The following is a 16,349-nucleotide window of genomic DNA, read 5'->3' on the forward strand; positions in this document are numbered from 1 at the left end:
CACAGAAAATGACCTCATTTTTTTTCTATAAAATATGAGGCAAGATTCCCAGTCGAGAATGTGAAAGGAAGGAGAGCCATGAGAGGTTTGAGAAAGGATGAAAAGGTGGTGAAGAGTCACTGTTGAGAGTGGGATAGTGAGTTGATAGGGATTTAGAATAGGATTGCCTGGAAACAGTGAGCCCAGCTGAGGTTGTGTAACATAAGTTTGTCAGGGACCCAATCAAAACAATTGCGTGATTTTCTCCACCTTTGTTTAGCAGCATTTGTATGTGAAGGTGTCACATGGTATGAAGGAGTAAAGGTGTCAAATGGTAGGAATAATTCAAGGCTGAAACTTGATCAGGCACTATCACAGATATGATAAGGAGGAGTAGGGATTCAAGAAAGGATAACACTGTAGAATTGAATTGATTCACCAGGGAGTCAAGATGAGAAGAGGAGAGAGTAGCCACCACAGAGGAGATGGCCTGGGATATAATTAAGAAGTGAAGGGATTAGAGGTCACGGTACCAAAGAAGAGTAGAGTTTGACAAGAGAAGGCAGAGAGAAAGGCGAAAAGCCAATAGATTATGTTTGGATAGAAAGTTTTCAGAATTTTTAAACATAGAGGTGGCACACTTGTAGATGATGGCAAGATCAAGGGTGTGGCCATCTTTGTATATAACTGATTTTGGGTAATGTATCAGTAAGGCAATAAATATAACATCAACAATAATCGTGAACGTGCCTATGTAGTTCTATATCGCAAAGTATGAGAGACTCTCCACAAAGAAGGTAAAAGAAGTATAACATTTATTCAGACACCAGAGAATCATATCCCATAACCAAATGTTCAGCTCCCACAGCCAGTTAGCCCACTTTATCATAACAGCAAGGAACTTAAAACACAGTATCACAACGTGGAGCCTCACCATCCCAAAACCTCTCCGACTGCCTGCTGGGGTCTTCCCCAAAACAAACTCACAGTACAGCTAAGTCATCCTGTTCAGTTCTAACTATCATGATAGCGGCCATTAGCAGCCATAACTGCTCTCTCTTGTCTTTCTCTCTCAGCATTTTCTGTAACATAACTTCCTTTTCCTGTCAGGAAGCTCCTCCCACCACATATGGCTCAGGCTGCCTGTGACATAAGCAGGTCACTTGGCCTATTAATGGGTGGGAAAGATCTTCAAGTCTAAATTGCTACTACAAGTGGTAAATGAGTGGGTGAGAATGTTTGAGGGAGTGTCAATATGTATTGTATGCTGAAATTCCCTAGTATGAGGGCAGAAGTTAAGGGAGGAAAGAAAAGTTATAAGCCAAGTATCAGACTCATTGAGGAAGTAAGGGAGAGTGACTTTGGGGTCTAGACAGTAACTACCAAGACTTTGATTATGTGGTAGATGTAAATATCAATGTACTTAAAAGGAAGAGAGGTCACTGAGTTTAGGTAGGGAGAAAACATGAAAGTGTCATTGGGGAGCCAGGAATATACCAATTCCCCTGGCTCAACCAGTAAGCTAAGGAAAATGAGTGAAGGTACAGTCAGCACTGGGAAGAGTAGCCTAAGGAAGGCTGTGTCATATGAGAGAAACAGTAGATGGAAAAAATGGGGGGGAAAGAAATTTTAAATCAAGGGAAGTTTGTTGCCTGTGGAAAGGGCACAGCAGAAGGGCTGGTTAGCGTTTGATTTTAACTTTGGGGTGGGATTGTTGAGGGGGAAGGGAAAGGGAGGAATCAGGTGGTGGGGGATAGGGAATGGAGTTTGGATGATATACAGTTCAGTCACTGGCATGTGAAAAGTATGACCAACTGTGAGATTGTTCCTCACTGAGTGGAAGGCATCACTCTTATTCCCAGTGGAGGTTGGAGAATCAGGCTGGAGACAAGTGCCGTATGAGATGGGAGATCCCACTTCACAAATCCTCTTTCTTCCAAAAGCTGGAGATGAGTGGATCTTCTGAGGTAGAAGTGAAATCTGCACAATGGGAGAAATAAGTCCCATTGTCCACCAGCTTTCCTCTTTCTGTTCCCTCAAAAGATAGAGGCAATAGGAGATAGAAGGTGTGAACACAGAAGATAGGTTGCTTCTCTTTGCAGCAAACATTCTCCATATCCCAGTTGGGAGAATAGGCTTGGCAATAAGAGGTGGGGGTTGCCTTTGCTGGCACAGATAGAAGTCATTGCTTTTGCGTAGGCAGAAGACTCCCTGCTAGGCCTCTTGAAGCCTTCCCCCAACCTGAGGTCTTCTCACCTAAGGAGGCTGAAAAAAAAAAGAGAGAATTAACAGCATGGGGTAAAGGATCAAAGAGAGGTTGATAACTCCTTAAGACATCAAAAAATAATTAAAACAACGTCAAAAGACTGAAAAAAAAGAAAAAAACAACTGATCTGGAGAAGAGATCATTTAAGAATCATTTGACTACTTGACCAAAAAAAAAGCCTAGATAGCATATTTCAAGAAATTATAAAAGAAGATTGCCTAGATCTCTCAAAACCAGAGGGTAAAGTAGAAAGAGAAGAAATCTACCAGTTATTTTCTGAAAGAAACCTCAAAATGAAAACTCCCAAATTATAGCTAAAATTGAGAGTTTCCAGGTCAAAGAGAAGGTATGTATCTCATTCTGAAGCAATAGAATAAACAAAAGGAGTAAAGTAGCCTTGTATATTAAGAAAATATACTTGTGAAGAAATTTGGGAAGCATAGCAGGAGAACACTTTGAGTAAAGATCAACTAAAGTAGAAATAGATATGATATTTTCACTGATGCATGATACAGTGGAAAGAATGCTGGATTTATAGCCAGAAGTTTTAAATTGTCCTCTGCCACTTACAGTCTTTCCAGGTCACAACTTCTCTGGGCCTCAGTTTCCTTATCTGAAAAATGAAGGGGTGAGCAGGTTGAGAAATAAATTGTAATCCTGGCGTAGAGCTGTCGTATAGTAGTGACAAGGGACTTCATTTATCTTTACTTCTGCTGAAACTCTGCCAAAAGTAGAGCAGGCCTAAAAAAAATTTTGACTGCCTTAATAATAATTTCATCCTCCAAAAGGTGAAGGAACTAACGAGGAGAATTTTTAATCTGCATCAGATTCTTACCAACAAAAGGAGGGCTGGCTACTAGGGAGGGAATGATGGGCATCTTTGGGGAAAGTGACCTCTCTGTCTTAGAAGTTATCATAAAGGAAATTGACTTGAGGAGGACAGATTTCAGAGAAAAAATAATTAGAATCCTGTGGCCTAAAATTCTGCAAAGAGAAGCTGTTCCTAGAGGGAGAAGAAACTTTCAAGAATTAACTTCTTAAAATCTGAAGAGTATTCTGATAAAGAGAAAGAAGTATTGTATCAACCCACTAAGATTTTTTTTCTTTTTAAAATTTATTTTTAACATTCATTTTTTAAATTTTTATTTATTTTTTGAAATTGCTTTATTTATTTTTAGTTTTCAACATTCACTTTTATAAGATTTTGAGTTCTAAATTTCCCCCCCTCCTTTCACTTACCCCTCCCCAAGATGGCTTGTAGTCCAGTGTAGGCTTTACATGTACAATCATATGAAGCATATTTCCACATTAGTCATGTTGTGAAAGAAAAATCAGAATAAAAGGGAAAAGTCATGAGAAAGAAAAAACATAAAAAGAGAAAGTAGTATCCTTCAATCTACATTCAGACTCCATAGTTCTTTCTCTGGATATGGATAGCATTTTTCATCATGAGACTTTTGGAATTGTCTTAGATCATTGCATTGCTCAGAAGAGCTAAGTCTAACAAAGTTGGTCATTGCACAATGTTGCTGTTACTGTGTACAGTGTTCTCCTGGTTCTGCTCACTTCACTCAGCATCAGTTCATAACATTCATCTCTTTAGAGTTTCAAGTTCCAAATTTCCTGAGAAGGCAGGCAATATAATATCAGTTATACATGTTGTGTCATGTAAAACATAGTTCCATATTAGCCATGTTGCAAAAAAACAAAAAGCAAGAAACATGAAAGAAAGTAAAAAAAAAATCACTGCACTCAGAGTTCATCCATTCTCTCTCTGGAGGTGGATAGCATTTTTCATTATGAATCTTTTGGAATTGTCTTTCATCTCTGTATTGTGATGACAGTAGCTAAGCCTTTCGCAGTTAATCATCATTACAGTATTGCTGTTACTGTGTACACTGTTCTCTTGGTTCTGCTCACTTCACTCTGTCTTCCCAGGATTTTCTGAAAACATCATGCTCATTATTTCTTAGAGCACAATAGGATTCCATCACAATCTTATACCACAGATTGTTGAGCCATTCCCCAGTTAATGTGCATTCCCTCAATTTCTAATTCTTTGACACTGCAAAAAGAGCTGTTATAAATACTTTTGTCCATAGAGGTCTTTTTCCCTTTTCTTTGATCTCTTTGGGATACAGATCTAGTAGTGGTATTGCTGGGTCAAAGGATATGCAGTTTTATGGCCTTTTAGGAGTAGTTATAGATTGTTCTTCAGAATGGTTAGATCAGCTCACAACTCTACCAACAGTGAATTAGTGTATCTATTTTCCCACATCCCCTCCAGCATTTATCATTTTCCTTTTCTGCCATGTTAGCCAATCTAATAGGTGTGAGTATACTCCGCTAAGATTTTTAAAATATCCACAAAATGGAAGCAAGAGCAGCCCATAACAGAGAAGAAATGCAAAAGAAAAGCATGGTCCACCTTTTCCTGCCCCAAATGTAGAGAGCTTCTGGTACAAAGAACAACTTTCCCTTTGACCTAAGACCTTCCATTTTCTGTTGTGTCTGTCTCTTGAGGGAAGAAGAGAAAAGATAGTGGGGAACAGAACTTCTATCTTATGCTGTATTGTCTCCTGCCTAATCTCTCGATACATGACCTTCTTTCCTCTGACATTGCCACCACTCTAGTATAGGTCCTCATCACCTCGTGTCTGGATTATTGCAGTGGCATGCTGGATCTGCCTGCCTCAAGTCTCTCCCTGCTCTAATCTCTCCCCCATTCAGCCACTAATGTGATTTTCCTAAAGCACAGGTCCAGTGTCAGCCCTCTACTCAAATTCCAGTGGCTCCCTGTCATCTCCAGGATCATAAAAAAAGTCCTGTTTGGCATTTAAAGCCCTTCATAACCTATCATCTCCCCTCCCCACCACTGCTGTTCCAGTCTTCTTATACCTTACTCGCTGCCACCTACTTTTAGATCTAGCTTGTTTCTGTATATTTGTTTGCTTAATGTCTCTTCCATTATTAGATTGTGAGCTCCACAAGGGGCAGGGACTGTCTTTTGCCTCTTTTTGTATCCCCAATGCTTAACACAGAGCTAGGCACATAGCAGATGCTTAATAAATATTTATCAACTCCAGTGGTCATGGAAGAATAGTACCCGTATGTTCTTGATTATATAATATTAGAAGTCTTTTGCATGCATAGAATCTTTGCATATAGAAGAACGGTTATGGATTGGGAAAAAAATCTTTGTATCAAACATCTGATAAAATTCTGATATCCCAATTCCATAGAGAATTTACATAAGTTTATAAGCTCAAATATTTCCCCAGTATATAAATGGTCAGAATATATAAACAGTTTTCAGAAGAGGGAATGCAAAAATATATGAAATAAGTGTTTTCCATATCACTTATAATAAAATCATTGCAAAGTAAAACAACACGGGCATCACCTCAAACCCATCAAGTTGACCAAGATGATAAAAAGTTGAAATTGTGTTGGAGGGGCTACTTTCCAAAAGACAGACTAATAAATAATTCACTGTTGGTGGAACAGTCTTACCAAATTTATGCTCCCAGGAAGTCAGTTACAGAGATGTGTACCAAACATTCACAGCAGCATTCTTTGCAGTAGCAAACGTAGAAACAAATTGGGAAATATATGAACAGATTGTAGGATATGAATAATGAAATGTTATTGTGCCACAAGATATGAATACGATGCAACATGGAGAGACTTGTGTGAATTGATGCAGAGTGAAGAAAGCAGAACCAAAAGAACAGTATACTCAACAACTCTGATTGATTTGGATATAGCCTTTGCTGATACAGTTGGAAGTACCTCCATGCTTGCCCATCATGTCTTGACTCTTGACCATATGATAGGTGAAGACAGTACTAAAAGATGACAAAATCTAGTCCAAAGGCAATGGCCATTGTGGAAGACGGTTTAACTTTTTCTAAAGGACAGTTCTTGGGCGGGGGTGGGGAGAGACACATTATTTCTTGAAACGTGTTGGTTATGTCACAACAAAATCTATTGATTACAAATTTTAAAAAAAGAAAAGTATCAAAAATGCTAAAGCTTTGAATGAACTGAGACTGGCAAGGAAAATTAAGGACAAACAAAATAGTTTTATTTGTCCTTTAGCACATCGAGAAAAAGGACCAAAGCATTGATAAGACCAATGGACTTTGAAGATGAAGCAATACTGCTCGACTCTTATTACTCTGCTAAGAATTGTCTTTGTACTGAAAGGGCAGAACAAAAATGACTAACATAGAAGTGATATCCAAGATAACAGTAATAACTAGCACTTTGTAAGCACTTGTTTGCCAAGTGCTTTACTTGTGTTATTCCATTTGATCTTTGTAACAACCCTGTGAGCTAGGTATTGTTATTTTCCCCACCTTGTGGATGAGGCAACTGAGGCTGAAAAAGGTTAGATTACTTGTTCAGGGTCACTCAGCTAGTAAGTTTCTGAGGAAGGATTTGAATGCAGGTCTTCCTAACTCCAGAGCCAACATTTTGTCCGCTGTGCTACCTAGAAAGTACCTGCCCTTAATAAGCTCAAGTTACAAGCCCAAATGAAATATGTTTTCAAGTATTAAAAGAACTGCAGCTATGATTGCTAAGCCCTTTTCAGAGACCTTTGAAGGATTATAGGTAATGGCCACAAGTAAAGACAAGAGCAGAGAAGCACCCAATGCAGGGTAACACAGGAAACAAGGTCCAGCCCTGCATCCAGGTAGCACAGTCCTGAACTGGAGCAGGAGACAAGGTCAAGCAATGTAGAAGGCAGGTCCTAATCTTGGCCTTCATACTTAGAACCTAATGAGGTCTTCTCTATACCCTTTAGGAGTATATGCACACAGTTCGATCCAAGCACAAGCCTCCAATCCATAAACTGAGGCTAGAGATACGAAAAAAAACAGAAGAAAACACCAAACAAATGAAAAAAAATAGTTTGGACTGCATGAAACCCAAGGTGTAAACCAAGAGTAGTAATGTTGTTAAAATAAAATCCCTCAAAAATAGAACCAATTCACAGCAAAATAACTTCATTTCTTTTATTGACAGGATTCCTAGACTGCTAAATACAGACCATCCTCTAGATAGTTTTCCTAGATTTGACATTTCACACAATCTCTCGTGCTATACTTTGGAAAAGATGAAAAGATATGAGTTAGATGATAATGTAAGATGAATTCAAAACTGAATGACTGGATCCAAATTGTAATCATTAATGTCTTATTGTCAGCTTGGGAGGAAGTGTCCAGTGGTGTGCTCTGAGGTGCTGATGTTGTACCTGTGCTGTTTACCATTTTTATCATTGACTTGGAAGAAGTCATAGATGACATACTTATCAAATGTGCACATGGCACAAACCGGGGAAGGATATTAATACATTGAATCACAGAATCCAAAAAGATCTTGCAAACTAGAACATTTGGCCAAATCTGATAATTTGAAAATTAGTAGTAATAAATACAGTCTCACACCTGGGTTTTTTTAGTCATGTACAAGAAAGACTAGAGTTTATCTTAAAAAGATCTGGTGATTTTCGTGGAATGCAAGCTCAGTGTGACTCAGCAATGTGCCAACCCAAAAAACTGATATATTTGTGGGCTATATTAAGAGTTGTGTAATATCCACTTTAGACTGTATATGGAATGTTGTATTCAGTTCTAGAGCTCATGCTCTAGACATCAACTCCTTGGAGAATATCAAGAGGAAAGCTGCAAGCTAGTGAAGGACCTGGAGATAATGCCATAGGAGTACCAGTTAAAGAAACTGGTAATATTTAGCCTAGAGAAGAGAAAACTTAGGAAGAGCATGATAGCTGTGTTCAGGTATTTGAAGGGAAAAGGTATTCTTCTCCCTAGAGCAAAACTAGGAACAATGGGTGGAAAGTACAAAGAAGCAAATTTAGTCTTGAAGTAACAATTAGATCTATCCAGAGGTGGAATATGCTTCTTCAGGAAATAGGAGAGTCCTCCTTATTGGAGAGTCTCAGGCAAAGACTAAATGATTCCTTGTCAAGGAGTCATTTAGCTTTTTATTAAGGTGAGAATTCTTTTTCAAGTACTGGTTGGACTCGGTAGTGTCTGGGGTCTTCCTGTGAATAAATGATTTCCTAGGTCCCTATGATCCTTGGATTGTACAAAGCACATGAAAACAGCTTCAAGGAATACTTTCTATAGATGGCACTGTGCAGTTAGGCATGACAAGAGAAGAGACAGGTAGGTATGAGTAGAAGTGTTTAAATAGTCTTGCAACATTTGAGAGAACTGAATAGAATCTCAGAAAATTTCTTTAGGAAATTTGTAAGCAAATTGGATTCTTCTGTATATTTTGTCACAGTATCTCTATGTAGTTCCTACATATCTCCATGATTATTGCCCGTATGTATCGTGTGCCCTGATCAACCTCAACCATCTTTGGTCATGACATTACTCATAGTTTTGTATTGGTTTAACACTTTTTCATATGTTTACGGGTTCATGTATTTCTCATATGTTCTCTCTCGTTTGAAAAGCCCCTTCATGGAGGCATATAGTATATCACATTGTATCTCTCCCAGTGATATCCTCCTAAACTATATCCTAAATGGGAGCATTTTGTGAATAATGTTTAATTGATTCCTGATTTTAAATGGAGATATCAAGAGGAAACAAAGCATGATGTGTATGTATTCTATACAATATTCACCAATCACACTTTGGAAAATTCCCCACAATTAAAAAATGGATCTCCTATAATCCTATCTATATCCAGACCTCTTTATAACAGCTTCACAGTGCACTGATAACTGCCCCTTCTCCCTCCCCAAAGGAACTTTGTGTTAAAACATCATGTATTCCTGGTCCGGAACTGGGAGAAAATCAGACAGAAGCAAGAGGAGGTAAAACACACCAGCGACAATATCCATTCGGCTTCCTTGTACACCCGCTGGAATGGTATCTGCCGAGATGATGGAAACATCAAATCTGGTGAGATGTGGGTGGGGACCCATTTACATCCCAGAGGGCTGACCCGAACATAGTTTTTTTCAAATAAAGCTTACTTCTTTACGGGAATAGTCAGAACCAGATTCTAGAAAATGGATAGAAAAGTTGGTACCAAGGTCCATTGATTAGCATGAGTGAATAATGTTCTGTCATAATCCTGTAGCATACCTGCCTACACTTTAATGAATAGGATGGGACCCCCTCTTGTCAGTCGCCCTACTATTACCCTACAGCCTAAAATATTTGCCTGAGGTAGGAGAGACTGAATTATAACTAGATATATTGGGAGAGAGGGGAATGGCTCTTGTGTAGCAGTTGATAAGCTGTTTTTCTCATTCAAATCAATATACAACCTTTTGAGTTTCTTTTTCTTTCCTTTCGCATAGAAGATAGTTGGCTTGTGATTCCTGAGTGGCAGACATAGCCAAGTTCCAAATTGTTCTTTAGATAGACTGAAAGTAGAATAACTGGCGTGTCCAAATAACCATTTAAACTAAAATAAAAATGTTCAGGATCACCATTCTCTTCTGTTTCTTCTTGGGTTTCCTGAGAGTGCTAGTGTCAGTCTTAAATTACTAATCAACATCCTTAGCATTCATTGGGAGCATCACCTTTTTTTTTTTTCAGTTAGCTACTCTGCAGTATTCCCAGAAAATTGAGGAAAGAACTTGCCTATACATATTTGTTTCAAAGGGTTTTTTGTTTATCTTTCTTTTCCAATGTTGGGGGTGGAGGGAGTAGAAGGGAAAGAAGGTGGATTTTCATTAATGGGTGCGGGGGGAAGTATTCTTTCTGGTATGTAAGAATATACTGAGCAAACCCTAAATATATTAAGAACTTTGCCCAGAACCTCAAAATATTTCAGGGGCTTGGCTGATTTTAAAACTGGCAGTGATTTTCTGAACTTTTATGTAGTCTGTTTTTCTACTTTTAATGAGTTTCATATCAGCCTAGTGGCCAAAATCTGTGTTAACTCCCATCATTTGCCTTTCCAAGAAACTCTAATATTTCTTGCATTCTGGAAAGAAAGAGAGGGAGAGAGAGAGAGAGGCCTCCTGAAACTAGTGAATCTTCTGAAGTAAACCAAGAGAAATGTGGAATAAGTGGAAGGAATTCAGGCTCACACTGAATGAAATTTGTCTCCTTTCCAGATGTCTTCATGACCCAGTTCTCCGCCTTGCAGACAGCCCGCTCAGTACGGACAAGGAGGTTGGCAGCTGCGGAGGAGAACATCGAAGTGGCCCGGGCAGCACGCCTGGCCCAGATATTCAAAGAGATATGTGACAGCATCATCTCTTACAAAGGTGACCAGATCCCCAAGAAAAGTTTCTTTCCCTCTTATCTTCATATCATATTCCCTTTTTTCCCTCATCTGCCTCAAAACCAAAGTTGTCATAATAATGCCTTGCATTTCTGTTGCATGTTAAAGTTTACAAAGTGCTTTCCACACATTTTCTCATTTGATCTTCCCAATAGTCCTTTGAGGTTTATAAAACAGATCTTTTACTTGTATTCAAATAATATTTAAAGGGCACATGCATTATTGTTTTGTAATGATTCAGAATTTTCTGATATATAACTACCTGATAGCAATAAAATATGTTAATAAACTTAAAATACATATATGTATGCATATAAATAATAACTACTTTTAAAAAGCAACATATATTTCATAATATTTTCTATAGAGTGAAAATTGCCATCATTTCTCTAAGTCATTACAAGATCATTTTCTGCCCTGCTAAGATAAAAAGAAATACTGTTCTCTAAATTCTATGTACTCTCTTGCACCAATGATATGCTGGCTATATATGTCTCTGCTCTACCTAATAGAGTCTCAGACCATCAGTTTTTCTCATTAGATCTGATTTTTAGATCTAACCATTAGACCTAATTTTCCATTTAGACAATCCTGCATCAGTAGCTGGATCCCAGCCTGGATAGAGTATAACTCTACCCTCTGTGGCCTTCCTGAGCCAGACGCTGACAACCTGTTTGGTGTTTTTCAACTTCCCACTCTAACCAACTGGCAGGCAGAATATCTTTTCTCAATGGATATGGTGATAGTGTTTGTATCCTTATTTTACAAGTGAGGCATTTGAGGCTCAGAGAGGTTCAGTGACTTGCTCATTGTCACACAGGTGGCAAAGCCGGAACTTGAACCTAAATCTCCTGACTTAAGGTCCATTGCTTGTTTACGTTGTAAGAATATGAACTTTGGGTTCATTAAAATTTTTATTGCATGTCAGAATCTAGAAGTATTAGACTGGCAAGAGTTTTGAGCAAAGATTCACAGTGCCTTTATGTATCTATGATCTATTCACTTCCTATGTCCAAAAGAATTTCATTATAATAGGTAATCTGTTGCTAGAAATTATATTCTCAGACTGAGGGCCTAGAACGAGTTGATAGGGGCCTCATCTACTTTGTTTTCTATAGTTTCACACAATGAGGCAGCAAATCAACAAATGAAAAGATAGATTGTAAACACAGTAAAAGAAAGCCCCAATGCAAATTGCTATTTTGCTTTCAAGGTTTCATACACACATCTTCATCTCCATCCTCTTCTTTTGGATTTCGGAATCTTTAAGGAGAAGTCTTGTGTGTTATTTTGGTGGGTGTTTTATAAGCTTAGGTTGAGTTTTTCTGGCAAAGATGATGAATGTTTTGAGGTGGAAAAAGGAAATTGAAGGGTAATTGCTGCTTTTTGCAGTTCATGATTGGCCTTTCTCTTTCTTCTTGCCTCTCCTCCCACATAGAACAGAGAAGCTAGGAGGAACTTAGGTCTTTGCTCTTTCCTCTGTGTAGCCTTCCTATTTGCAACTTTTATAGCGCAACTCCCACTGGAGTAAAAGAGAAGTAAATACATAGAAAGAAAAGAGGGCCAGCCTGCCTTAAGGTACAAAGTTACACAGCATCCCCCTTTGGTCCCTTCACATTCCGAACAAATATCGCCATCTTCTCCTTCATCTGAGACTGGGACAGTGATTAGAAAGAAAGTGGCTGAGGACATAAGCTGTATATGAAGATAGAACAGTGGACTTTCCTTTTCTCTGGAGGAACTTCTAGAAATTGAATGAATTAACAAATAAATTCAGATTATAACATAATTAGTATACTTACATTTTTCTATATAGACATTATGTTACATGGAAACACACTTAAAAATTTTTCACTGTCCTAGATTTTTCATTGTGGAAGACTTGATTTTCTTATACCAGCCAAGTACTGATCATGACTTGGAAATAGTCTTTGTTATAAGTTATATTTCATTGTAATACTACTTCTTGAGGGATTTGACCAATATATAACTAGTCCATTTCAAAAGTGACCTCACCATGCTCTAGAAATCTTATGAAAGGAACTCCAGATTCTTCCTTTGTAATCTGCCTCTCACTGTTTAATAGGAAGTTTTCCCTACTGTCAAAATTCCTTATGCTGCAATTAAAATTTATTTTCCTTCTTAGTCTTCACACAAACAGACAGCATCAGCATACCTCCATGTCTGCAATATTTATTCATGTTCCTGCATGGGCTTGCAGGTGCCTTCTGACCTTTGGCCTCAACAATTCACATTATTGAAAACTCTTTGGAATTTTTTTGTGTGTAGAACCCAAAAGGAATTTGAATCTTCTCTGCCCTTTAGTTTCTGGGTCTTCCCCTTATTCAAAATAAAATTGTACTGTTTCCACAAAGTCCTTCTAATACACGTTGCCTTCCTTTGCAGATTCCTCCCGACAGGCATTGGCAGCTCCACTGTTGAACCTTCCCCCAAAGAAAAAGTACGTTCACACTTCTTCTGGGGGTTAACCAGGGTATATGGGGACAGATAGGTGTCCCAAACTGACAGCCCTGGTTTTGTGTTCCAGGAATGCTGATTATTATGAGAAGATATCTGACCCCTTAGATCTCATCACCATTGAGAAGCAGATCCTGACAGGTTATTACAAGACAGTGGAGGCGTTTGATGCTGACATGCTCAAGGTCTTCCGGAATGCTGAGGTGAGGCTGGGTACAGTCCCTGAGATCTCTAAGTTTGAGCTCATGGAAAAGGAATTTGTAGTGAAAGTAACTATTATAAGCCAAGAACACTGGCCCCTTCTCCCTTCAGCTTTCCCTGCTGATCAGTAGGGCAGACCCAGCAGTAAATGGATGCTGTAGCTCAGCAATATTTGTTGAGCATCAGTATAGAGCACAGTAATTGTGAGGAAACTGCTTAAAGCCTGTCTTAATACAGCTCATTACCCAGCTCTGTGTCAATCACAGGTTATGTCATACCCCCAAAAGAAATATCACTGATATGATAAAAAGTCTGATATATCATGGTTAGTTACAACACGATAAAGGAGTTCCAGAATGCTTGGATATGTATTAAAAGCTAGAATGTAGTCCCTGTACAGTATGTTATAGGGATGATGACTGAGACAAGGGAAGCATGTGGAAATCTGTAATAATAAAATAATTAGTGAAGTGCCTTGAAGCAAAAAAAAAAAAATTAAAGATTGTGCTTCTAGATGGTAGTATTATTCAGACTTTCAGAGAAGGCAGAGGGTAGCTAGAGCTATGATCTAGAGGAGTCAGAGAGTTGTCATATGGCAAACCATAGAAGAGAGATTTTTCTGCATATGTGGGACATCATTCTGGTCAATGGACAAAAATTTGAAGGCCAAAGAGGAATAATGGAAACAAGATTAGTTTAGCTTCATGGGGGGTGTGGCAATGGGCATGTGGGAGAAGAAATAGGAGCTGACAAGTAAGGAGATGATATGAATGTTCTAAAAACAGTAATTGAAAGCTCATATAGTAGAGTCCCATTATAACACAGTTAATCATTTTATGGATTTGGGTCTACCATGAATCAAATCTTACATTAGCATTACATCTATTAAAAGCTTCATAAAACAGTTGTAATCTTGTCCCTTAATGTCAACAATATGAAATGTATCTTTTTTTTTTTATCAAATAGGCATTAGGACCACTGACAAAGAGATAGAAAATAGTAAGATTTACATGGTAATCAAGTTGGATACACTAAATGGCTTTGAAGATTACAGCTGCATTTCAATTCATTTCTCTTCAACTTAGGTGAATAGTTACGAAGTGCCTACTAGTGTGCTAAGCACTGTTCCAAAGACATCCCAACCAAAATGGGAGAACAGGGCAACTTGTCCCCCCTCTTCTGGCATACCTGGAAACCAAAACTTAAGGAGACTGAGCTTGGTTTCTCTCTTCTCTCTCTTAGAAATACTATGGGCGCAAGTCCCCAATTGGGAGAGATGTATGTCGACTACGCAAAGCATACTACAATGCACGTCATGAGGCATCAGCTCAAATTGATGAGATTGTGGGGGAAACAGCAAGTGAGGCAGACAGCAGCGAAACCTCAGTCTGTGAGAAGGAAAATGGGCACGAGAAGGATGATGATGTTATCCGCTGTATCTGCGGCCTCTACAAGGATGAAGGCCTCATGATCCAGTGTGACAAGTGCATGGTAAGAAGATTCAGGACAGAAAAATTTCTGATCTGTAAGGTGTTGTGTTTTCAAGCAACAAACCCCTGCCTCTTTATTTTAGACATAGATACACTGCAAATCAGTCTATTGTCTCCCTGTGCATTATAGCTCTATAAAGATTTATTCATCCTCCTTTCCCATTCAATTTGGCAAACATTCACTAAAGCCCTTCTATATGCAAGGCACTACTATACATGCCTCTATACTCCTCCCTTTCTGTACTTCTTTGTGAAGGGAAACTAAATTAGTAAGTTTGTGTTGAAAGGGAACTTGGAAGAATAATCAGGAAACGTGAGGAATACCACTGACATTTCAACCTGAAAAATATGTAAGAGCAAGTAACAACCTATGTGAGACATATATAGTATGCAAATGCATAGATGTTATTATGGCTACCTATTTCATATCCTTAGGAAAATTACAGTGGTAAACACCACTCTATAAAATAGGTAGTTTGAGACAGTAATCATTTGTTTCCATTCTTTATTTCCTTCGTTTTATTCGCACGGATTTATATCTTACCAGGCTCTTGTCAATGGTAGCATGATATGTTGGGGAAACGGTTAGAATTGTAATCAAGAGAGACCTGAATTCAAATCCGAACTCAGTACTTACTGGCTATGTGATCTTAGACAAGTCACTCAACCTCTTTTGGCTTCAGTTTCCTCTTTTGAAAAAAATGAGAAGAATAATATTTGCACCAGATATTTTACAGGATTGTTATGAGTAAGGAAAGCCTTTTGTAAACTTTAAAGTACTCTAGAAATCTGACCTGTTCTTATGCATTTATTAAATATTTTCATTCTTTCTTCCCCATCTGTACCACTCTGCTTCTGACTCTCCAACTCATTCCCTTAGCTCCTGGGTACATTTTTTTTGACCATCTTAATGAATGTTCTTGCTTTTGCCAAGCAGGAGGAAAGGATCCTAAGATGCTGGGCCTGGTTGGCTCCCTTCCCAGGGCTTTCCTCAATAAATCTGAGACCCTTCTTCACTAATTTCAGCTTTTCTCTGCAGGTGTGGCAGCACTGTGATTGCATGGGAGTAAACTCAGATGTAGAGCACTACCTCTGTGAACAATGTGATCCAAGGCCTGTGGATAGGGTAAGCAACCTTATTTCAGTATTTTGTGACCTAGAAAGCAAGGGATGTGACATATATGACTTTTTTCTTCTTCACCCTTACTATGTTTTCAAATTCCTGGGCCTCATTTGTGCAGTAAATAGGATAATCCCATTAGAAATGTGTTCAGAGAGAGAAAATACTTAGAGGTCTTTGGAAGAAAGGTGATAGTTACAAATAACTATCTGTATGAAGAGAGGGGAGAGTAACCTAAAGCAGTGAATAATCTAAAATCATTCATATTTTATTTATGATTATATTTAATGATTTTTCCAGCAAATATACTTTTGCCATTATGTTTTGCTTAGACTTGTTAAAATAATCTTGCATTCCCAGAAATAGGAATAGTACTCCGTAAGTATACTGGATAACGGGGATAATCTGCTTGTGATGTACCACAGTTAATCTTAAAGTTTGAGATTGATGATACTATATTGTAATGTAACCAGCCACAGATCACAGCTTCATTAACAGCTGATGGTCTGAATTTTAACACTCAGTTAACATT

General features: G+C 38.3%; 1 protein-coding gene across 1 annotated transcript in view; it reads left to right on the plus strand.

Moving 5' to 3' along the window:
* Positions 1-16,349, plus strand: part of ASH1L (ASH1 like histone lysine methyltransferase) — a 185,054-nt gene that overhangs the window by 158,384 nt on the left and 10,321 nt on the right. Inside the window, 6 exon segments of the mRNA XM_036754819.1 lie at positions 9,032-9,189; positions 10,359-10,511; positions 12,935-12,989; positions 13,077-13,209; positions 14,450-14,698; positions 15,737-15,823. Coding sequence (XP_036610714.1) covers positions 9,032-9,189; positions 10,359-10,511; positions 12,935-12,989; positions 13,077-13,209; positions 14,450-14,698; positions 15,737-15,823 — 835 coding nt within the window.

This window comes from Trichosurus vulpecula, chromosome 4 (genome assembly GCF_011100635.1).
Source record: "Trichosurus vulpecula isolate mTriVul1 chromosome 4, mTriVul1.pri, whole genome shotgun sequence".
NCBI classification, from domain to species: Eukaryota; Metazoa; Chordata; class Mammalia; order Diprotodontia; family Phalangeridae; genus Trichosurus; species Trichosurus vulpecula.